At 45.1% G+C, this 25,316-nt stretch overlaps 2 protein-coding genes across 5 annotated transcripts in view; both read left to right on the forward strand.

Moving 5' to 3' along the window:
- Nucleotides 1-9,409, forward strand: part of LOC119373504 (EH domain-containing protein 3) — a 47,608-nt gene extending 38,199 nt beyond the window's left edge. Inside the window, exon 2 of the mRNA XM_037643552.2 lies at nt 8,168-9,409. Within this exon, the coding sequence (XP_037499480.1) occupies nt 8,168-8,869 (702 nt within the window). The 3' untranslated portion in view covers nt 8,870-9,409. The remainder of the gene's footprint in view (nt 1-8,167) is intronic.
- The window catches only part of LOC119374567 (uncharacterized), a 74,625-nt gene that overhangs the window by 41,918 nt on the left and 7,391 nt on the right, over nt 1-25,316 (forward strand). The window contains exons 1-6 of one of the 4 annotated variants that reach the window (XM_037644727.2): nt 12,117-12,708; nt 15,547-15,619; nt 17,712-17,833; nt 20,864-20,992; nt 22,165-22,266; nt 24,568-25,289. In XM_037644727.2, coding sequence (XP_037500655.1) covers nt 12,601-12,708; nt 15,547-15,619; nt 17,712-17,833; nt 20,864-20,992; nt 22,165-22,266; nt 24,568-24,711 — 678 coding nt within the window. In that variant the 5' untranslated portion in view covers nt 12,117-12,600 and the 3' untranslated portion in view covers nt 24,712-25,289. Of the gene's footprint in view, nt 1-12,109; nt 12,709-15,546; nt 15,620-17,711; nt 17,834-20,863; nt 20,993-22,164; nt 22,267-24,567; nt 25,290-25,316 lie in introns of those variants that run through there. The other 3 variants (XM_037644729.2, XM_037644728.2, XR_007414511.1) reach the window with 3 other exon arrangements.

Here is a 25,316-nt window from a genome sequence, read left to right on the forward strand (position 1 = left end):
GACACCGCCGGCCACCGTTCGCTTTTCACCGCTCACAAATCCCGGGGGAGGGGGGATGCGGTGTGGTAAGATGTGCCTCCGCACATAAAAACAAGGAAGACGCGCCGAACCCTCCGAATCGTAGAAGGTATCGTCTAATGAAGCGTTGGCACTCTACCTGTACCGGATCACTCGCATCGCACAATCACTTAGCCTTCCTCGTCGGCATATCTTGTACCTCTCTCTTTCTTTCTCTCTCTCTCTCTCTCTCTCACACACACACACACAGAGAGAGAGAGAGAGAGGAGAGGGAGAGAGACAGCACGTTCCCTGGCACTGCCTGCTTTGCCATTGGACTACGATGAGCGCCTAGAAGGCGGAAGCGCTTCCTGCTCTCAAGACAAACATGGCGTCTTGCGATGACTGTCAAAAAGCATGTAGCCTGTCGGTTCGTCGTACATTGGCAGTATATCGTTTGAACCTTCGAATCATCTAAACTGTATAATGCGACGTACCACCTTGAATTTTCTAATCTGGGGGGCGAGCCGAAAGTTTCGTGTTGTTCCTGTGTCTTAAAATATGGCGGGGTGTTTTAAACAGAATCCGGTATCAGGACACTTAAAGGACCCACGAGCATCAATTATACATGATATTCAGCACCAGTTTCCTCGCAAAGACAGATTTAGGAACGATGTAAGAGACCCTGTGGACGGCAGTGTAAAAAAAAGAAACAAAAAAAGCAAGCAAGCCAACTTGCTGTCTAAGTAACACATCTCGAGATGGTTGTTCATCATCACAAGGTAAACACAGCTCACACTTCACGAAGACTGACGCAAGGACCACGCCCAAGGAACAAGCGGTGCCTGTGCCAAGTTGTTCTGCGATGTCAGTGCGCGTTAAAGAACACCAGACGGTCGAACTTTCCGGAGCCCTCCACTACGGCGACCCACGTAACCATATCGTGGTTTTGGGACGCAAAACCAAAATATTCTTATTGTCGCTTGTGTTCTTTGTGTATGTCTTCGTAAAGTGTGCGATGTATTTGCTTTGCAGTCTAAAGCACGGAGCTGGGAGTTCTGTAAACGTAAACTGTACATGTTTTGTTATCAGGGATTTATATACCCCCAACAATACCCCCGTGACACCCCACCAGGAGGATCTCGACACACCCCAAAAAGTAGTTCCAGACCAACCCAACCTAGAGCACTGCACGGGCCGTAATTCTAAGCCCGGACCCGGCCCGGGCCCGGAACTCGTTCATATTTACCCGCCCGAACCCGGCCCGGTGACTCAAAATGAGACCCGGGCCCGGCCCGAACCCGAGAAAAAGTTTCGCCTACCCGGCCCGGCCCGGCCCGACCTCAGATCAGGCCCGACTGAGGCCCGATGCCCGAACATGGAATCGACAGCAAGGTGTTTTAAGTGGCAAATATCTACGCTTTGCTGGCGTTTCGCTTTGCTGATGTTTCGCTAACAATTATACTTTAACGTACGGTAATTTATTGTGAAAAGGGGCTCACGGTGCAAACAGTTGAGCGGACATATTGGATACAATGAATATTTGTTCGGCAGTGGTATACTGTACCCATTTTTTCTGCAAATACACTGGGGATCGTGAAGGGCGTTTTGTAGCAGACATTGAAGCAAGGAAAGTGATTTGCAGCACGAGTTCAGTTTCTATAGGGAGCGCAATAACAACAAAGGATGGATTGATGGATGGATAAACTTTATTTTGGTCCATCGGAACGCGCTCTAGCACGTTGCGGGCCGCTCCGACATGGGAACAGAAAGACCAAGTCTCTGCTGCGTCGCGGGCCCGTTGGACTGCCCATATAACTGTTCTTCTAGCGCGGAGCTGGTAATAGCAGCCTCCCATTTGGACGGCGTGATGACTCCGCCGCCGCGTAACACGGAGTACCGCCAGAGCATGTGTTCTAGATTGGCTTGGCAGAGAACAAAACGCTCACTTCACTTTGTTTTTATTGCACTCTATAGCCTATTGAAATTTAGGGCATGCTCTAACTACAAAGCCAATCGTGCGCCCTTCTCGATATGTAGCACCTGTTTTCACCATTCTAGCACCTTGCCACAGCAGGAGAAACAGAGCGGCAAAAAACAAATTTGTGACCGTTGGTTTAAATACACTAATCTATAGGTAAAGGTATGGAACCGCATGCACCACGTGCATGCGTGTAAGCAGCCGAAAGGAAGAAAAATACTATTTGTCATAGCATTATTTTTATATACCACACCACTGCTAGTATACACAGTCTATAAGTTTCTTATGGCATAGTTTATAGTTTAATTCTTCACATGTTCTTGTGCTGAAAATCAAAGTGTCAAGAGATTCCTGCATTAAGCACACCATGCGCTGCTGCATCACATATTCTGCCGCATTAAAGCTTCTTGCACTGCTCGCGCTGGCCGAACGGGCGCACATCTGCCTTGGCAATTGCGAAGGCGTCGGCAGTCGTTGTTCTTAACTTCCACCACTGGAGCAAATCTAGGATGTCCTTGTGGACCTCTGTAGAATGACCATAGCTGTCCAGCTCATCCCTTCACTTCTTTCGTTCCCGAACGTCGTGCCTCTCTTCAATGTCATCTATAAACCTTCTCTTTGATGGCTTCTCCTTGATTTTTCAGCAGTGTATGTTATGCACGGTTTGCAGCGTGCTCGTTTTTTTTTTTTTTTTCATATTATAATGGCTTATGCCTTCCCAGCGATGTTGTACCGGTAGAAGGTGGCCATTGGACTACGCGGTTAGGACTGGTGGGAGGGGGACGAAGCGATTTCGATATATTTTCGGGGTTCGTTCAGGTTTGGTAATAAAGGCGCGACTAAGCTTCTCGAAGCTTACTCATTGGATGCATATGGTTCGAGGTAAGGGGACATCACCCGGCACGGAATCTGTCATTGTCCTTTTTCAAGCCAGGTATTTCCTCAATCGAATATACTTCACCCCACGCCTTGTTTAATGGACCTATTCTATTCCTGCACATTCCAACCTGTTGCTATCATGTAGCTCTCGCACTATATAGCGCACTATATAGGGCCTCAAACACGCGGTTCGCGGACTTCTCGCTAGCGGCCCCCCGCCCGCACATGACTATCTTCATCCCATTTTTTTTTCTTTATAAGTATGTTCTTGAGCTACACAGGCATCACAGATCTAAAGCATATTTTCGTGAGGCACCCTCTGCGGTCACCATGTGTTGATACATAACCGTGAAACAAAAGCTATATTTCAGAATCGGCGTCCAGATTTTAGTCATTATGAGTGATACGAAATGACTGGTTCCCCAGATGTGAAAGAGAGACATCCGTTTAATGGCAATAAAGGCGAACTGCTGCGCTGGCCGCGTGCACGTGCCCTCGATGCCTCTCGGAGTCCTATTCTTCGATAGAGTGTGGCGCGCTCCAAGTTGCTCCGTTCCGCACTATTTTGCAACAATGGGTATCTATATGTTGTTGGACTCCTGCCACCAAACCCCCTTCAGAAATCATCCCGTATATGAGATATGGGAAAGGTCCGCTGTGAAATGACGGTAGTTTTAAAACCTGGTCCCCCTCCGACGCTCTTTCGTCATTGCCATAGCTCTTGCGAGAGATAATTTTCGTGAATGCGGCCCGTTAGCTGAGGTGAGTTTGAGACCCCTGATGTGGCGGAACAAGACGAAAGCTCAGACGTTAACAATTTGGGCACACAAAGCAGGCTGTGCATGTCCATCTCGCGCCACATGACCACCGGGAGCCGTCACAGAGTTACAGAAAAAGAATGTGCCTTTATAGGGATTCTATGTATCAAGACTACGTGCAGTCCTTCGTTTTAGAGGGGGGCTCTAACTTCAACAACGTTTCCCCGCTTTGGAGCTCTGTGATCGCTCTTGCGATGACATCTCATAGGTATAATTTATTATATTACATTTATTACTGCGATTACAATGTAACCTTTGGGATATAAAATAATAACGAAAGCAAATAAAGCACGGGATAGCGAGTTACATATAAGCTCCTGGTCTATTTACTTTCAGCTCGCCCGTTTCAGATAAATCAAGTAGCTCATATGCAAGAAGAAAAAGCACTTCAGCACTTATTCCCCATAAAACTTCTCCAAATAGCTTCCCACATAAAAAAGCGTTTTTTCGAGATAAAATGTGGGACTTATATGTATGCACAGCGTATGCAGAACAAGGCACATTAATGTGAAAAGCGATTTTTCTATTACCAGAAAATTACTCTTTTACCATTCCAAAAGCACCACGCTCGCCGCAACCAGACTCTTGGTAAGAGAAAAAACTCTCAGGAAAATGCAGGTAACGACGCCAACTTGAAATTCACCCAGCAAACGCCGTGACGTCATAGATTCTGAAGGCATCTACCGGGCCCTACGTAGTTTATAATGGGTAGAGATGAAGTACATTGACCTCTGAGGGGCCTTAACAGACTTAGCATACCAAGTTTCTGGAAATTTCGTTGAGCCAAGGTACCCAAAATACGACGAATACAGTTTGAAATCCGTGACGTCACGTACGGAGATTTCAGCGGGAAATTTTAAGATGGAACTTTGACCTTGATTTTCTCCTTTATTAGTAAACTCATTGATGGTGGAATTGATGACGTTCGGGTTCTCAGAGTACACTTTATCAGTCTAAACCGATTCACTGTTTCCCTTTTGTGACCCTTTAACAACGGAGCAAAGTTCAAGCCCGGCCCGACCCGAGCCCGCGACCTCAAACCCGGGCCCGGCCCTAAGCCCGGAGCTTCAGGCCCGAGCCCGGCCCGGGCCCGCCGTGAAAACTACTTTACCCGGCCCGGCCCGGCCCACGGGCCGGGCCGGGCCCGGGTTTTCGGGTAGGCCCGAGCCCGTGCAGTGCTCTAACCCAACCTTCTCCCCCCTCACAGAGAAGCACGCAGTTTAAATGCGCTGTACTTAACTGTCAAGCAATTCATGAGTTGGGAAGGGGGGGGGGGGGCACTTTCATGTCATGTCCCCGCAGCCTGAACACAAGGAGAGTCATAACACCCCCAACCCCCCTGGCCCCCAGGATTTACGCCAGTGGTTGTAATGCACCTAGAGCAAAAAGTGGACGTACGTTGCGCACCCCCACCCCACTTCCTCTCACATTGTGTGTAAGCGTGCTTGTTAACAGTAACATTTTAAGTATTACACAGGTGGTAGTTTTCGCCACGTAAGTGTAATTGTTCTTACTTCGTCGGCTTTTAGTCCTTCAATAACTGTTACACTAAGCGCTTTTCAAGCTACGCTATTCGCTTTCTTTTGTGATTTGGCGATGCCTTCGGCATCCAGTGGAATGCGCCGCGGTTTTAGGTGATACCCGGAACCTAGAATCGCCCTTCCACCCTTCCACTAATTCTTCTTCCTCAATCACGTTCTCCCCCTCTCCCCGTATGCCGCATCATTCTTTCGCGAAGAAAATTGCATCAGCGCCCACCGCGAAGCGACCGGTTCTCGATCGAGATTAGTGTATACTCGCATTATATTCCGCGTGGCCGTGGTGGTTGGACGCTTTCCAAGCTGAGGCTCCATGCTCCGCGCCTCGATGTGTTGCAAACCGATGGAAAAATGAAAAGACCGAGAGACAAGGAGCAAGAGGCTGTGTACATTGAGCCCATAAAGGCTATTGCACGTGCAGCCGAGGAGACCCAGGAAGTTATCCTCCAACTGGCACGAAATGAGTTTTCTCGTGAGGAAAAACAAAAAATGAGACAAAAGAAAACGTAAGAACTAACGACAGCGTCGTATATGCACGTGCTCTTGTGCGCTCGACTGTGTGTGCCCTAAGAGTGTCGGCATGGGGCTCATAAAAATGCGTTCGCTTGCTTGAAATGCGAGTTGGGATTGAGAAATGTCGAAGCTTGCCGAGTGGTTTGAGAAAGAACCGATAATAATTAAAATAAAACAAATTTTGAAGGTGAAGAACATGGGTGTTACGTCAAAAAGGCGTCGCATGTTCCCTCTATACTTTGAGTCACTCTCGTGTCGCGTTCTCTTTATCTTAACTTTTTTTTTTTTGTATTCTGTGGTAGGCTCTCGGCAGCGCCGTGTTTTAATCTGCGCATACGCGCGATTGCGAAGCGGAGAAAAGGCTTTCTTTTTTTTTTTTCAGTTACGCCGCAACGTTCGCGAACTGCAGTTTTGTCAGACGGTCGCGGAGTGGTCTCGTTAGTAATTAAACTTTTGGCGTTAACGAGCGGAATCTAGTGCAGTATACTATTGCAAGACCTTTACGGTGTCCCGTCATCTGTCTGCTTCCGTCAGCAGCAATATGTTCGTGTGGCATATTACTCAACTGACATAATTCGTTCATGACATCAGCAGCTCTTTAGACATAGGTGACCAAGGTCTATTGCACGAGTTGTTTGCTGTACTAAATAATGCATCCTTGGCTGGCTGGATATCAGACTTCCTTTCGAAGTGTTCACAATGTGGGTTTCAACTCTGGTAACTCGCCTTTGATGCCTGTCTCATCACGAGATCCCCAGGGTTCTGAGCTAGGGCCCCTCTTATTCCTGCTTTGTCCTCCCCTTGCACACCCCTGTGAAGACGCCTTTTTTTCAGATGATTGCATCCTATATCATACTGTTAAATCTTCGATTGATCAAGTCACCCTCAACAATCCCTTCACTCACTTTTGTAGCTGGTGGCAAATGAATATTAACTTCTCCAAGACCGTAATTATGTCATTTACCCGACGTTCATGCCCCTTGACTTTTGACTGGGGTTTTAATAATGTTAGTTTTAGCAGGCTGTTGGAATTCAAGCACCTCGGTGTCCTTATGGCACACAATTTTGTCATGGTCCAAACACATTGATCTCACATGCAACAAGGCCCTTAAGAAATTAGGTTATTTACATCGTACGCTCCTGAAGTCTTGCTCCTCAAGAAACCAAGCTATTAACATACAAAACTCCCATTCGTTCCATTCTCGAATATGTTTGCGTGGTGTGGAATCACCATAGGAAATGTGATGCAAAAAAAAAAAAAACTAGAATCCGTTCGATAAAGAGCTGTGCGTTTTGTATGCGAAAGATATGACAGGGATTTTTCTCCGTCGAATTTTTCTCCCGAGCTAGGTCTCACTACACTTGCGAAGCGTCGCCATGTTGAATGCCTTAAATTTCTTCGCACGTAATCAATTCTCCCCGGCTCGACACTCTAGACAGTTATCTTAAGTTCTCCAGACCTCTATCTACGACGAGCGACCACGCCTTTTAACATTGCAACTTTTTTCACCCGCACTGACATGTGCACATGTGCAAACATAGCCTTTTTCCTTCAACAATAGAAGCCTGGAATTCATTGCCCGGAAATGTCCGTTGCTTACCATCTAAAGAGTTTCTAGGAGCCTGTTCGTGAATGTTCATTTATTGTTGTTATTTTATTATTTTCCCACTCTAACGATAGCCTCATTGAGGCTGAAGTATGTAAAAATAAATAAATAAAATAAATATAATTACAAAATGTTCACTAAACTAACGTTAGCCAGGACACTCCTCAGCTGAAGGTTCGGAGGTGAAATGCTAGAGGCTCGTGTACTTATGTTTGGATCTAGATGCACGTTGAAGAACCACAGGTGACCGAACTTTTCTAATAGCCCTTCGTCTGCGGCGTGCCTCGTAATCATGTCGTTGTTTTAGCGCGTAAAACCCAAACAATTATCTCCTTCACGTGGAGATTCGTACTTTTTAGCTGGTGTGACTTTCCGTCATTTACCGTGCCCATGGGAAACGGTTTTAAGCATTAAAGAAAAACACTAAAGCAAGGACAGCAGACAGTGTGTATGCACTTCATCCCTTTAGGGCACACCGACACCACAGTTGGTCACCGAGGTCTGTAGAGTTCGGTTTCGGAGCTTGAAGTATTTTATTCCTGGCATGAGACTGGCATCGCATGGCGAATACATGCCATGTCCCGCTAAGATGTGAGGTAACCCTTTCGCTGATGTATATGAACACTTTGCTGTGACCATCACACAATGAGCAGTTGGTTGTCTCTTCCTTAGCGTTTACCATGGCACTTGTGCCACAAAACCCTATGGATCATCATCCTTAACGTCTACATGTGTATGCGTGCATAGTCTATCTCTTAATTAAGACAGATAGAGATCTATTGTAAGTTCGAGTTTGACACTGTGTCTTCTGTTTCTTCTCGTACAATCTCGCAGGTCCACGCGCACATCATCAGCTCGCTGCGCAAGGAGATGCCGTCCATGTTCGGCAAGGACAGCAAGAAGAAGGAGCTGATCAAGGGCCTGGGCAACCTGTACGCCGAGATCCAGCGCGAGCAGCAGATCTCGCCTGGCGACTTCCCGGACCTGCGCGAAATGCAGGAGAAGCTGGCGCAGCACGACTTCACCAAGTTCCACGCGCTCAAGCCCCGACTCCTGGAGACGGTGGACCGCATGCTGGCGGAGGACATAGCCCAGCTGATGGCCATGATACCGCACGAACAGACCGAGCAACGGGACGACGAACAGCGGGTCAAAGGTGGAGCGTTCGACGGGCTGGAGCAGAGTCCTTTCGGCTACGGTCGCGGAGAAGGCGTGGATGCCGGGTCCCTGGAGCCGGACTGGATCGTGGCCCGGGAACGGTTCAAGTACGATGAGCTCTTCAGCGCGCTGGGACCCGTGGACGGCAAGATTTCGGGAGCGGCGGCCAAGGCCGAGATGGTCAAGAGCAAGCTGCCCAATTCGGTGCTGGGTAAAGTTTGGAAGCTTTCCGACTTGGACAAGGACGGCATGTTGGACGCCGACGAGTTTGCGCTCGCCATGCACCTCATCAGCGTCAAAGTGGCCGGTCACGATCTGCCCACAGAGTTGCCAGAACATCTGGTACCGCCGTCGAAGAGGCCCTTCGCGGCAGCCTAGCCCAACCTTTGTTTTTTGCAAAAGAACACACACACGTCAGAATAAAGAGAAGAGTTACTATTTGTGTAAAAAAGCAAAAGAAAAAAGGATAACGGGGGAGGCGCGCGGGTTCTACTGTGTCGCCGCCTAGCGGCAATAACGACAAGTTGTCCGGCATAAGGAAGCAGCTCGAGAAAGGAAAGGCATCGACGTATTCTACTTCTTCTGCGGCCCTTGAAATTAAGGTGCGCTGCCTTCTTAACACCTCGATCACCACCCCTCCATACGTTCTTGAAGGAAAGATGTGTGTCGCCTGTTGGCGAAGACCCACGACGTCCGAGTGTTAAGCAGCGACATCTCGCGCCTGTGTGGTGGGGGAGGGCGCACGTCCTTAACCGCGCGAGCCTTATTTTTTTTGTGCAGTTTTTTTTTCTTACTTTAAGATAAAAGAGAGAGAGTTGGCTGTTACTCTGGCAAGAACTCGAGACTGGTAGTGCCGGTCGGTGCCTATGCACGTTTGGGTCCATGTTTTAAATAAAAAAAAGAAGTGTATTTCACGCATGGAAGTGAGTCTGTTGTGTTTGTGGTGGCCAAACTCGGGTCCGGCCAATCGGCGTTTCTTTCCGTGCTCAGGTGATATCGGGCATGCCGTTGAGTCGAGACGAGAGCCACGGTATGTACTACTGTACTGGACGATGTTGATTTCGGTCGTGTTGTCGGATTTTTATAATGGCGGCAGATTGAGCCAATCGGAGAGGTCGTAGCTGCCTTCTGGGCCAATCAGAGTTAATGACCAGAATAGCTTGGCTAATGCCCAGAATAGTGTGTATGGCTTCCTCCCTTCAAGGGATACACTTGTGACACCCTCCACAATTTCCCAGAAGACTGCAGAAAGTTGTAGAAGGCTTTATCCTGTACATCCTTCCCTTTCCACACGTCCCAATTTGCCTGGCAATGAATTTGTGTGTTACCAAGGTTCTCCACAAGCAGACTAATTGGTCACCCCCCCCCAACCCCAAAAAAATAGTAAAGCGAAAACTAGAATCGCGGATAAACTCGGGTAGACTCTATGTAAAGAAAGAGTGCGTGCGTGTTGCTCTTTTCGGTGAGTCCTGACCTGCCACGTATGACTCCCTTTAAAGAGACTCGTTGACTCTTTAGGGTCTCACGACTCTCCGACGAGAGTATAATGACCTCCAAAGAATATACGTGGCAAGTCAGAGCTAAAAACTTAGTCAAACGGCTTCTTTTTTCTTTTTCTTGGAGTGCATAGTCATCGCAATGGAGATTACTAGATGTTGTAGCTCCAAGTTCCTTGTCGAATTATGACAGCAATACTTTGCCAGAGCTAAAACAAGACGCACTAGAAATGATCGAGAGCAGAACGAACCACTTTTATCGTTTCGGGATGTAGATTGGGCGCCGTTTTGATATCGTAATGTACTAGCTAGCCCCAACGATACGTTTCGACCATTCATGAATACGTATACCTGGCCGTTTATTGTGCCGAGAGCTTACCTTTCGCACTGCGCCGGGGACCAGGACAATCGTCTGAATGGTGCGCACCACGCAGCTACAGGTGAGTGTGCGGAACGTTGTACCTTGGTTTAACAAAACTTGATATTCGGCGAGGTGGTGCATAGCTTTTGGGAACATTAAAGCTCAAGAATTCACCTAGAACGGGGCACAGGACGGGCACAGACACAGATGAATGTTAGCGCCCGTCACGTGTATCTCGTTCAATGTGAATGTCTATTTCTGCGCTTCAATTTTCCCGAAAGTTTTGCCTTGGCTGTTCTGTCTGAAGGGACTTCCGCCGTAACATTCAATTCCCAGCGCGCTGCGATGTTCTCGGGGACCGTAGCTTTCATCCGTAACGCAGGAAGTGTCGGGAAGCGCTGAAGATCAAGAAGATTTCATGACGTCAACTCATTCCAGGCAATGACGTCACGCTGAGGAGTTCGTCGCGCAGCAGCTTGACGTCATTTATTGAACTGGGTGGTAGACGCTGCTTTCGAACTGCACATGTAAACATAATTTTTTGGCGTTATTGCCAAAGTTCGATGGCCTTGAAATATATAAAGACGCAGTGAAAGATCGAATAAACTCACACGGTCCCTTACGCATTCGACTCAGACGACTCGCTCGAAGGTGAAAATATTTTTTTTACCCCTCTCGTTCGATTGTATTGATCCTTCCCCCTTGCGAAAGCTTTCTGCAACTCATCTGGTTTTGCACTGCCTCCGTGATCGGCCCACCTTTGACCAAGGGAAGATGTCATGCGATTACGTCATCATGTGACGTCACGATGATGTCAAATTTTGGCGACCTGTAACGTCACGACTACGTCATAGGGTAACGTCGCATGATAATGATATTTTGCATTACTCGTGTTGACGCCGCCGACGCTGATCTGGAATCTCTCTCGTTCTGTAAGTAGCTATAGGCGTTAGGGAAACAAATAAATAATTAAACACCCCAATCGAGCCAGCCTACGAGCGAGGGCTGTCTTGCATGAAAGCAGCGCGGTTCAGACCTCTACCCGTTTCTGCCAGCCACTGCGCATTATGGTTATGTATCTGCGCGGCGCGCAGGGCCCCGAGTGCACAGAACACCGGTTTAAAAACAGTCCCGGAGCTTCAAACATAAACAAAGACGGAATAATAATAGCGCCTGCTAAACCAGGCGCTATATCGAGCTAGCTCAGACAGGCGCGCAAGGGAGCTGCGCGGAACCTTGACATTGCTGTGCTCAACCTTTATTCCAAATCAAATTCGATGCTGGCGGCGGGTTACACATGTCCATACCTTAAGGCTACGGAATTTAATTGTCGAGTGTCCGTGCCTTAGCATATTTAGTGACGTCAGACGAGGTGAGAGGGTGAGGGGACACGATATATTGTGCCACTCGTGAATTGCACTGGCGTAGAACCGTAGAACCCCCTGCGAAAATTTTCTATTTTGCATGTACATATATAGATGTACACACACAAACGCACGCACTAACATACATAAAGTACCGTTGAACACCCCTCCCACCCCCTGGAAAAATTTCTGGCTACTGGTATAGGGGCGATGTTTCGTAACCCCCCCCCCCCCTCCGTTTCCATGGCCACACACCCACTGCTGCCCCCCTGCCCCTACTTCTCCCTTTCCATTCTGTCCCAGTGAACATGAAACCGCATTTGCGAAGGACTGCAACAGAGGCATGACTTCAAGGGCATGAGTGGAGTGCTTTTGAATTATTGCGCTCTTTCGACACCGCGATGCAGGTGTTGCTCAACGTTGGCAGGTTGAGGTCAACGTCCTAAAGAATTGTTGCCACCGCACGCGATCATAAATGTTTTCCAAACCAAATTACTCTTGGAATTATCCTCAAAGAAAATCTTCAATACCTTCAATGCAGAAATCTTATTTATTTTCCCTCTTGAAGCATTGTTTAAGCTCACAACACAGGTAGTTAGCATCAGTTACCATAGGTCACAAATCTCAAAGGATACGCTTTTGCTTACTGCAAATCCCAGAAATACGTCATGACCGCCATGCGCTGTAGGCACCCTCTAGTAGCGAAAAAGAACACTACTGCCCTTACTGCTTCAGAGGAAAGGAGAGCTCATTCCTCTAGTTTCAGCACTGGCCTCTATCTCTCTACGCGTAACACATACGAGCGGTTTAGTCGGTTTAGTTAGAAATTTTTCTGAGTGACAGCGTCGCTATGTTTTGACAGAAGATTCCGTTTCACGTAAAGAAATCATGAGCAACTCGCGCTTACGATTTCCCTCGCTTTTCGAGATTGTAGCGGCGAGCGGCCTTTGTCCAATGCCGTCGGAAATCGACGTTCTAAATGATTCGGAGCCATGCGTGAGTTTCGAGTTTCAGCTTTCAGTTTTCACCTTCTTTCATGGAGTTTCCGAAACGTGTCGTGCATGATCTGTTTCGTTCATAGTTAATTATCCGTTCGGATAGGTACGTATATAAAAATGAGCTGTAGCTTACTCGATGATCTCACTGTGGTATCGTTTTTCTTCAGCCAAATAGAATCGCCAAACATGCTGCAGGCCAAACACATTAGCTTGACCTGAAACGTGAATTAGCCACCTGACGTGATACGCTCTATTTCGATGTCTAACGTGGCATGCACTGCCTTTAATTATCCTCTCCATTTCTTGGTTTGAATGGTTTTATATTTATGTGAGATCACAGCTGGTTTCGGCTGGTTTAAGTTGTGTTTTGCTAGCGGTTGGGTTTTTACGCTTCGTCACTGGATCGTGTATTGGTCATGATAAGGAGCTAGACAACAGGCGATCTCTAAACTGATACGACGCCAATGAAAATTGAAGTGGTGCGCATGCGTTTGAAATAATAACAAATAACTAACCCACCAACAAGAGATCTTTAAATTGTAATGGGACGCCAACAAAAACTGAAGATGTGCGCATGCGTTTGAAATGACGAATACGTAGCCCACCTACAAATGACTTGACAAGTGATGATATGAGGCCAACGAATGTTGATATAGTGTGTACAAGTGAAAGGTCACAAGAGTAGAAATAAAGTGTCTTTATTGTCACCCAAATGTATAGTGATATGCTTACTCCGAGTAGTACCGAGACTACAATTCTGCGCAGGAAATTAGTATGTACATAACAGGCAGAATTAGTTTGTTCAAAACGTAAAACACTTACCTGCTCAAAAGAAATGTTTGGTGGCTATCACACGAAAAAGACAGCTGCATTACATTACGAGCAATTAGAGCCACCTTCAACTCTTCGTGACAGAACAAATGTGCGGTTAAAGAGATTTGTTCGAGACAAGCTTTTTTTTCACACTGTAGCTGCATGGAGCCTGAAGTGTTTTACCCAACCATATAATGCACTGGCGACCTCTTTATGTCTTCTCTTAAGCATTATCGAGCATTGATTTGCCCTATGATGAACCTAACCGATTTTATTAAATCCACTGAATTTACTATGGGAACAATATTAATCCATTATTTGTCAAAACAACTGTTATATTGTAGGAAACTTATAAACTACCATTCATACCTGCAGTATTTAAATAACCGCGACATCAGATTTCCCCCTAGTTATGTTATAATAAAACCTGGTGCACCATACAAATAGAGATGATAGAGTAATGTGGAGGAAGATATGACTTTTCGAGAAGTTGTAGAAAAAGTAAAGATAAACAATAAAGTCAGCTGGAAAAACAGTTTTCGTTGTCAAAGTTGACCTAGTCTGTAAAAGAAAATGCAGCCGTCGTAAGTCTCTGTAGTTGGCTGTCGGACAAAAGAAAGGATCATAGGGATGCGTAGACTCGAACCATGTGTCAAACAAGGAATTTCTGCGGGACCGGGGTTTTGGCGAGGGGACTAGTTTTCAACAGTTGCAACGAATGGTAAACGTTTTCCTCGGGCGGCATTTCATCCGGCCAACTGTCCCCCAACCTCCTATGCAGAAGGACCACCTCGCATGTGTGTGCCTTTGTATACAAGGTGCGTGCTGTCCTTTCGCTGGACTGTAACCTGGAAGTTTGCTCAGTGGTGCTATGACCTTGGATCTAGCTAACTGGTCTAACGATGTTGTCTATCTAGCGTCTAACATATGCACGTGGTTGTTCTTCAACAGCTGTACCCTCAAGTGCAGTTAAACCAACAGTGTCTAGAAATCAAACAGTCCATTACGACATTTGGTATATGTGTTTATTGTTTTTTTATTTCTGTCCTTTTGTTCGTACTGTGTGTCGTTAGTAGCAGTTATAACGGGGCACTAAGCTACGTGATAATTACTGCATAGTTACCTCGAAAAATATGTAACTGACTGCACTTACAGCTGTGCGTTAACTGTCATTAAAATTAAAGTCAAGCCCACTTCTAAAAAATGGTCCTCATGAATTGGTGGACCCCACCTTTCTAGTTTGTCGTACATAAAACCTGACCAGTCTTCAAGAACATTGTACATATTGAATATAGTACCTTATGCACATTCAGTTTGTTTCCATCATTTTTACTCCTAAAAACTCGGAAAGGATTTCACGACATCTCTTGCTGTGTTTTTCACTCTGTGCTTTTCCAGATCTACAACAGTATGCACCCTTAATTTCGTTTTTTTTTTTTTTCACTCCAGTCACATAAGCAACGGTGTGGTGTAGGCAGGCCTTGATACGAAGCAAACATTTCCTTTTGAGATATCCGCCCAATTTATTGTATGGATATGGAATGGTGCTGCCACCTGTGAACAGCACATTTAACTGCACATTTAAACATTACAAGGTGGGCACTATCTTAAGGACTGAGCCCATTGGAAATTGCTTCCAACACGATCGCGTATTCAAGCTTGTACTAACAATCTTACCACAGCTGCAAGGGGCACATATACATTGCTTTCCACGTGCATCTATATTTGTCTGCAATGCTGTCAGCAGGCCACACTGTGTGGTCTGCTATAATTTTGTTTCAAGTTAATGTGCCAACACAGTATAGTGCTGCCATCTGTGAGCAACACTTTAAACTGATAGTAAAAACCTTCCACATTTGAAATGCTATAGTTCAGGAACAACACTAATGAATGGCAGCTTACCTGCGAATGAACTGCACAGATAAGTTTAGTTTTACATAAACAACAAATAAGATTGTACTAATGTTCTGACACGTTGCAAACATATGCACTTATCCTGCATTGGTCTTTTGCTTAACTGCAGGACAAGGGCCTCCTAGATGTCCTGCAGCAGCTTGAAACCCTGGTGACTGGAAATGTGACTCCAGCCACACCAGGTGAAGCATATAGTAGTGGTGTTAATGCATTTGCAGTTATAACAAACTCATGGAAACCACATTTTCTGTGGGCAAGGAACATGGGCACATATACATTTAAAAATTGTTGTTGGGCTAGTTGATACTCAATTAATTTGTGTAGCGTAGCAAAAATAGAAGCAGTAATGTCCCGCTCTTATCCTGTGCAGTTGTTCTCTGGGAAGCAGTATATTGTATGACTTGGGCATCTACCATGCATGTTTAATATTAGACCTTTAGAAATAACCTGAAGATGTTGTGATTAGTTGTTCTTGTATAAATTCATTCACAACCACTTTTCGTGTCTGTGCTTGCTGTTGGCTTTAACTTTCTGTGTGCCTGGCTTGCGTAATCCCAGCATCTCCAAGGTGAAATCAGTTTGTACCTGTAATGCTGGTACACGAATGGTAACAGAACAAAATATCTTGCATTATGATCTTGACATTCGCAGCTCTTCTATTTGTTCTTTGTCTCACTTTTGTCCTTGGTTAATTTAAGTCTTTTTCGCTGCATTCCTGCAACCACTGTCTCTTTGTGTAGCAAAAGCACGCCTTTATTAAGGCCTTGAATTGTTCATGCACACTCTCAGAAATGAATCAATAAATGCAGGATTGCATGAGTGAATGAAATAATGAATGAAGGAATGAACAAATGATGACAGTGCAGGGGTCCAGAGGATGCAGAAATGGGCAGTACATGCACTACAAAAAAAAGGAAAAAGAAAAAAAATGTTTGTAGGGGGAGGTGCTTTATTTGGCTTCCCCACCCACCCTTTTCTTTCCGAGTACAATTTATATTGCATATGCATATGCTTACAAGCTTTATTTTTAGCATGTGCCATTTTGTGAGGTGTTGTGCTTTGTATGAGGTAGGAGAAGAAAGGAAAAAAAGGCACTTGGCAACCATTTCACGAAATGGCACGGGTATGTGTGTGCGTAAAGCGGCCATCTCTCAAATTGGTTCTGATAGAAATCTCCTTTACCTTCCCAAATCCATGGATAAAGGCAATTCATCGGAGTTTAATTAATTGATCTTTTTCATCCTAGACAGGTGCACAATTTTGTGACATCAGAAATGCGCTTCATAGCTGTTCTTCATTGTTAGTTACTATACAGCAGTCTCACGAATAGTTGTACTACTATTAATTTTCCTTAACACTGTTGACAGCAGGGCTTAAATTACCTATGGCTTAAATTATCTACTTATCTTTAGCATTGCATGCATCCAGCTTCAATTTAAAGACGAATTTTTTTTTCAGATTAGTGCTTCTGAATTAATTTTGATAAGTATAAAAGCTGATGTCCATGGAGACAGACATACACAGACTCAAGTAAAATAAAAAAAAAATCTCTTATGAAGAAGCTGTGGGCATGAAGTTACTGGTTCCAAAGAGGGGGGAATTTAATTTAAGGGGTCGTTTTTCTTCGTTAGACACAACATTAATGAGAACCAACAGACAATCAAGCCAAGGAAAGTATAGAGGGCGTTATTTGTAGTAATTGTGATATAAATGAGAAGAAATTGAAGTGGACCAAAAGACAACTTGCTGCCGGCAGGGACAGAACCTGCAAACTTCGAATAATGCTTCCGATGCTCTACCAATTGAGCTACGGTGACGGTCATCGTCCCGTCCACTTTATCGGGTACTTCTGTGCATTTGAACCTCGGGATGTTAGTCAGCGCTGCTCATAGCCATGCTGGCGAGTGCGGAACACACTCTCTGTCATGGCTACGAGCGGTGCTGACTAACGCTCCGAAGTTCAAATGCACAGATGCACCCGATAAAGCGGACGGGACGATGACCGTCACCGTAGCTCAATTGGTAGAGCATCGGAAGCATTATTCGAAGTTTGCAGGTTCTGTCCCTGCCGGCAGCAAGTTGTCTTTTGGTCCACTTCAATTTCTTCTCATTTATATCACAATTACTACAAATAACGCCCTCTATACTTTCCTTGGCTTGATTGTCTGACGGTTCTCATTAATTACCCGCTCCAATCATTTGTCTTCTAAAATAGAAACAGCATGCTTTGTTTCTTAATTGTTCTTTATAATGCATTATTCTATGCGTTTGCAGAGTTCGAACCATCATCGAACTTTGTTGCAATGCTGGTGATTGGCTGGCTTGTGGCGCGAGAAAATGCTCTGGAGATCCTGTTGCAGCAGATTATTTCTCCTGCGGGGACAGGTGTAGCAAAGGTGGGACCTCATAACACACTTTGCATAAGTATCAACTCGGGCAGTAGTAGTAGTAGTAGTAGCAGTAGCAGTAGATAGTAGTAGTAGTAGTAGTAGTAGTAGATAGTAGTAGCAGTGGTAGTGGTAGTAGTAGTAGTAGTAGTAGTAGTAGTAGTAGTAGTAGTAGTAGTAGATAGTAGTAGTAGTAGTAGTAGATAGTAGTAGTAGTGGTAGTAGTAGCAGATAGTAGTAGTGTTAGTGGTAGTGGTAGTAGTAGTAGTAGTAGTAGTAGTAGTAGTAGATAGTAGTGGTAGTGGTGGTGGTGGTGGTAGTAGTAGTAGTAGTAGTAGTAGTAGATAGTAGTAGTAGTAGTAGTAGTAGTAGTAGTAGTAGTAGTAGTAGTAGTAGGTAGTAGTAGTAGTGGTAGTAGTAGCAGATAGTAGTAGTGTTAGTGTTAGTGGTAGTAGTAGTAGTAGTAGTAGTAGTAGTAGTAGATAGTAGTGGTAGTGGTGGTAGTAGTAGTAGTAGTAGTAGTAGTAGTAGATAGTAGTAGTAGTGGTAGTCGTAGTAGTAGTAGTAGATAGTAGTAGTAGTAGTAGATAGTAGTGGTAGTGGTAGTAGTAGTAGTAGTAGATAGTAGTAATGGTAGTGGTGGTGGTAGTAGTAGTAGTAGTAGTAGTAGTAGTAGTAGTAGTAGATAGTAGTAGTAGTGGTAGTAGTAGTAGTAGTAGTAGTAGTAGTATAGTAGTAGTAGTAGTAGTAGTAGTAATAGTAGTAGTAGTAGTAGTATGAGGTGATTATGCTTGAGCACACCGTCAGTAGTGCCATACCTTGCAGCACGCAAGCACCGCAGACAAATGTTGAGTGAGCTGTTGGTATATAAGCAGTTGGCCTCGTATACAGTGGAACCTCTGTGATACGAACCTCACGGGACCACCAAAAATATTCGTATCATCCAAAATTCGTATCACCAGAAAGCATGGAAAATTAGCATGCGACAAAAGAAAGCTTACGTACATTTTCATTTATTGCTTTTCAGGGCCGCAGCAACGTCAGGAAGAACCCTGAATGATTGTCAGTTAAGATTTAGATGTCGGCAATCATACCAGTTCTTGTAAATATACGGCCCGTACGCGCGTATTTAATTAATGAACCAGGTGCGTTGTGACCCGCGACAGCAGTAGCCTCTTCCACATTTTAGTATAGTATGCTTTTTTGCATGACACCGAAATACTGGAGCGAAAGTAACGAAAGAAGCGCTTTGACGCTATGGATCAAGGCCACAAAATCACGGAACCACGATCCTTCGTTATGATTCTGTTATCGTGGAGGTGTTGGGGATGTTTTTGGAAAGATTTACGGCCGTGCCCGCACAAGTGCAACCTCAACGGTCGTGCATGTTGACGCTGTGAACCATGACTCCTTCGCCAAGACCGTCCTCGCCTTCTTTTCGTCCTCGTCCACCTTTCATGCGATGTCTGATGCACAAGGCAGGCACGTGTAAACACAGTACAATGACAGCAGCCCGCGTCGACGTGTTAGAAAAAAAAATGCATGACGCTAATGTCTTCTGTAATCTAAACGCGAAGGCACACGGAGGCACATAAGAGCCTCAAAGATTCACGCACACGATCAATCTCGGAGGCCGTGACGCGTCTCTGAAGGTTTATTCTGGCCATAAGAAAAGTGTTTTTCTTGCACCGTCATTCTGAAGATGTGGCGGTGCGGCACGCATGCCCATGCTTGCGTTGCCGTGCTCGCATGTGCTTGGTGCGTCTTCCGCGACAGCGCGGACAGCACCTCTTCGTACCTGGGTGGTAGCGTACGTTCGTATCAAACGTCGCTGGGTGAAAATCAGTTCGCAACAACCGTACTCCATTACACTGCAGGCCAATGGGCCTTGGCCGGGACGAACGAAAAATTCGTATAACCCCGAAATTCGTATGAGCTGTGATCGTATCACCGAGGTTTCACTGTATATTGTAATACTATATACATTTCCATCTTTTCTACATACTCATGTGATCCCTGTGACAGTACTCATGGATAGCACTTACGAGTCGCACTAATGGGTTGTACTTAGCTCTACTCACAGGTAGTACTCAAGTGCAGTTACTATGGGTTCTACTCGTGGGCAAAAACTTATGGGTAGTACTCAATGGTATGGTTATTACGCATAGGCAATATTCATGGGTGGTACTTATGTTTAGTATATATGGGTAGCATCGTCATCCTTGCAGTACTTGTCTGTGGAAATAAAAAACTTGAAATATGACTAAGAAATTTGAGGGCAGGCTAATGACTGCATGGTGAGTAACCTAATTAAAAATTGGGGGACCGTTAAGCTTCGTCTTTAGGAGTTGAACGCGACAGCGATATTCGCGTGTACGCACACACACACACACACACAAAAAAAATCGCCTTCCCAATCGCTGGCCTACCTTCGCTTCTCGATGGAGACCTAAACTGTGCCGCAAGGAAAAGCCGAAGTGCAAACGCCCTCCACCTGCTATGTTTATTTGCATCTACCTCGAATTTTCGCCCACGGCCAACGCTGATTTTTCGCTCACAACCAAAGACGTCGACGCCGCCGACACCGGAATTTCTGCGAAACGAGCTCTTTAACGTGATAGCGTTGAAAATGATAGGCATAACATTGAGAAACAGTAAGACAACAGTCTGGATTAGTAAGCACACTAAGGTAGGTGAGATCATAGTTATAGTAGTATAGTATGGTATGAATTATAGTTTTGTATCGGTTCCTGCTGTGATATGTCACATCGTGTTGTACCATATTTTATCAGATTGTGCTGCATCATGTCATGTTGTGCTGTATTACGTCACATTGTGACGTAGCCTGCAGTATTGTGTCGTGACGTGTTCTGCATTGTGTCCTGTTGTGTTGTATTATGTGTTGTGTTGTATAACGTTGTGTCGCTTTGTGTCGTGTTCCTGTTGTTCTGTGTCAGACCATGTCAGTCTGATGTGCTGTGTCCACTAGCTGCATTCTGTGATGTAAAAATAATGGAATTTGAACCTGTTGTGTTGTAGAAGCAAGACTGTCAGCAGCAGCCTGTCTGTGCTGATCAAAAAGCCTGTTGGCTGGCCTGGTCACGCTTGCGCCTCAGCCTCAGGAGTCTTGCGGCTGTCATGCAACAGCATGCATCCCTCCTTCACCGCGTAAGTTTATGGTTTATACGTTACGCATGGCATGACACATTGAACGTGTTGCTTGATTTAGAGAGGTTTCAGGCCGGATTGCAAAAACTAATGTGAATTCAAAGGAGAACTCGCATTTACAAGTGCAATTCCATGTGGTTGAACATCCTTGAGGAACGTGCAACACAATAAAGGATTCACGCAACCGGCCTTGCAAATCAATGCAAACACAATGCTCATGTGAGACTACTTCCCATTATGAGCTAATCAGGATTTTAGCAGCGATGCCCAGTGAATGTTGCCAACTGTTTGGTTGAAAATATTGGGACCTATAGGTTGGCTAGCGAGAGGGAAATTATAACGAAGACCACAACAAAGAAGACGAACACGAAAAATCAACAAAAGGTGATCGTAGAAGTAAAACCGAAACAAGGACAGAAAATGAAAAGAAAATGCGTATGAAACCTGTACCTTGTTTATTCCTACATGTTCATATCGTATAACATTGTGGCTCTGTAAAGTAATGTTATTGTATTAGTTTCGAAAGGCACCTTCCAACATGTGATGTTGTTGTGAATGTCCTCACATTTTGTGTACTCATGTGACTTGACATGTGGTATTCTACAATGGCCTCCATATGCTACCTTGTTGTGCCACTGCTCTATGAGAGTCTCATGATGCCAAAGTGTACACTGCTCAATAGGTAATTGGTAGCAAGGAAAGTATGAAATCGAGAGAGTTTAGAAACGGGCATGTGCAACGCGTGTTAGAGATGCACTTAAAGCACATGTGCTTTGAAAATTGATGTCCAACTCCGACTCTTGCCTGGTAGCACTTCAAGACAAATGACAGCATTTGGACAAGGTCACGTAAGGACACAGAATTTTCAAAAAGTTAAATGTCTTCTGCACAGGGCGGGGTCAGTTGGTAGCTGTGGACCTGCTGACACTGCTGAAATGCTAGCAGATTATATCCGTTGATTATGTCTTTCGGTAAGGACTTTCAAAAGGATGTTTAGATGACTCTCGATGTTTTGAGATTATAAGGTGGGATTAGGTGACAGCCTGGTTAATTGGAAGTAGTCGGGAAAGAGGCCATTGGGCATTGTAGAGCACTTAACATGTAGCCTGACAGTGATGAACGATGAACGAGCATCAACTCTTTTAATTAAGGATTTCACTGGCATCTTGCAGGCCCAGCTGTGGCTGCCCAGAGACAACGAGCAGCAGCGTGCCCTGAAGGCTTACCTCCATTGGCAAAAGGAAGAACAGCACTTGCTCTGGCAGGCATTGCTGGTAAGTCTTTGTTTTCCAGTTGATGGGAGATGGGAAAGTCATCTCTTGACAGACGGACGAGGGGACGACCGCCACTGTAGCTCAGTTGGTAGAGCATCAGGCGCATTATCCGAAGGTTGCAGGTTCGGTCCCTGCCTGCGGCAAGTTGTCTTTCCTTCCACCTTAACTTTCTTCACATCTGTATCAGTAATTACTGCAATACACTTAAGAAGCAGTACAATTAACGTCCCCTATGCCTTCCTTGGCTTCATTATCTGTCGGTTTTCATTACGGTCGTATCAAACAGAAAAACGAGCCCTCAAAATTCCCTTCCTTCGTTCATCTCTTCACAGAGTCGCACATCAGTGAGCTTTAGCTTGTCCGATATTCTTCTAGATGTAATATTCTTTGCAAATACCGAACTACCGGACACTCGTAATGACATGCCGTGATGCTAAGTTTAAACACAATGTTGATAGACAAATTTTCCTGTCTCACAAGTGTTCTTCAGGCCTATAGCATACCACAAAGTATGGAATACCATTCCATATGACTATTCCGTATCAGTATATTGAATGGTATTCCATATTAGTATATCGAATAGTATTCCGTAATGAAAAGTGTTCATAAAGCATTTTTCATATGCCATTTCGAAATATGTCAGGGCCCTCTCATGTGCAACGCGAAGTGTGACAACACGGAGTGAGTGAAATGGTTTTCCGTATTTCATGGTACGGTATAAGCCCATTGAATGGAAAAGTCTTAAAAGGGCTGTCTCCATGACTACGCTGCTGCTGTCAATTTACACCAGCAGCGAAGTCAAATACACTAGCTTACTGCATAACAGCTCTGTGCTTGTCTGGTTCAGCTATGTGCCACCAGGTGGTGCCACCATCTCATCCGAGCACATACACTCATGCCTCCGGTAACTTGGTGATCCGCAAACACTAAACAGATTACAAACAAACTCAAGCTCTCTTTTGAGAGCTCTGATATTGCTACACTACTGTACTTGAAAGGGTATTCTGTATTCCATTTCACCAACTACAAGCCATACAGCCAAAGCAGTCGCTCACGTCAGCAAATAAGTATAGACAACCAGATAGAACATTCCACCATTGTCACATAGCCCAACTCTTGTTGCTGATTGGCCGACACAAGCTCTGTGGACTTCGTTGCAGTGCTTTGAGCTGGTGAGACTCTGTGGAATGCAGTAGCTAAAATAGTCTTGCCAGTTTGCTGTGTTGGCCATGAACTCAGTAAAAAACATGACTTGCCAAGCTTTAGTGATGGCCGTGTAAGGTGTAAGGCCGAAGTTTGTGCTGTTGGTATAGAGTGATTCCTGATCATGTCAGAGTAAACGAAAATCTGTGGTCTTTTTTTTTTCTTGTGTTAAGTACTTTGTGTGGTGTCATATCAGCATGACTGATGTTAAGGTGTTGAATTTTGTTGGGCGCATACCATGTATAAATTTAACTGGTTATATTCTGATGGCCCATTACACATTTTCATGCTCTTGCAGTGAGTGTAGCTTGTAAGCATATAATTACAAAAAGCCACTGCTCGGTTTAAAACAGCTGTTCTTCACACATGCCTGATCTGGTTCAAAATTCGGGCATTGCAAGATTAAAGTACTTAGGAGGCGAGTAGCCATCTTTAAAGGCTGACGTCGACAGATGTGACCATGCCACTTGTAATTGTCTTTTTTTTGTAAGCGTGGTGCGAGCGCATGCAGTGGACTCGCTCGTGTTTGCACTTGTCTCTGTTATCTCTGACTGAGGAAACAAAGGACATTTGTTATCACCCGTGGCGTCCAAACATTGTACGTCAACATGGCTTCTCAGCCCCGACAGTGTTTATCAGGCACAGTCACTGAAGAGACGGTACGGGTGTGTGTCGGGCTCTAGGGTGGATGTGAGGTCACACATGTTAACGAAGGCAGCAACCCAATGGTATTGATATTGCTAGCATCAGCTACTTAGTCGGTTTTTGGCCTCGCCCTGTCATTGACGTGAACCTGAAACAGAAAGTTTGTGTCTAATGTCTAAATACTCCGAAATAAAACTGTAGGATAGAAGATAGTTGTAGTTCGCCTGTGCGAAATTGTGCTGGTAGAGTGCTGAATGTTCCCACGACAGTAGGTAAATGTTTGATACGGTTTTCCCACGTCCGTCTGCTTATCTCACCATGGCTTGTGCCACACAGTCGTCATGCTGTCGTCCAGTCGTGTTGTCATTATACCATGTTGTTGGGCCACTTCCCCATCCCACTTTACCGTTTCCTTTTTGCTACCCCTATCTCCAATATGGCCGTGAAAAATAGCCTTCGCCAACTGCCATCGAGCGTCAAACTCCTCACACCACTGCGCACCATTGGGAACCGAATACGCCGACTACTTGGCTGTCATGCGGTGTTCTCGATTGGCAGTTCGCGTCTTTTTTATTGTGTGTCACACGAACTCAGTGATGTGATTTAACGAGACGAATTATTGGGCTGGTTAATGCATAGTTGTCGATAATAGAGGTGCAAGGGTAAAGTAAAAAATGAAAGAGAGCCAACAGAAAAAGTGCCACAATCACAGAACATGCCAAACTCGCACGTTCTCACGAAACAGAACTAGTTGTGAGTTTGGCACTCTTTCTGTTCACTTCGTTTGTTAGTTTCCTTAACCCTTGCGCTGTTACCATTGTTATTTATACGACGTCCACGCACATATTACGGAGGGCACAGCAGTTAGTACTGTATATCGTGATGACAGTGTTGTGTGCATTGCAAAGTTGTTTCCAGAAGACAACATCGTTATTTGCAAAGCAAGCAAGCAACATGATAATGTCTGCTGTGAGAACCTGCTGCCATTGTGGCTGACAAGTTCAGATTCAGAGGAATGGCTGATGCCTGTTCGTACGTTTGTTTTACGCGTCATGTATATGGAATAATGCACAGTTTAATAAATCCATTGTTGCAACACATTGACTTATTGGTTGTGTGCATGTGATGAGATAGGCAATTTGACTTCGTCACGTAAAATTGTGTTAAGGGTGCTGTTTATCCTGCATTTAAAAAGGCAGTAT

The sequence above is a fragment of the Rhipicephalus sanguineus genome, chromosome 11, assembly GCF_013339695.2.
Source record: "Rhipicephalus sanguineus isolate Rsan-2018 chromosome 11, BIME_Rsan_1.4, whole genome shotgun sequence".
NCBI classification, from domain to species: Eukaryota; Metazoa; Arthropoda; class Arachnida; order Ixodida; family Ixodidae; genus Rhipicephalus; species Rhipicephalus sanguineus.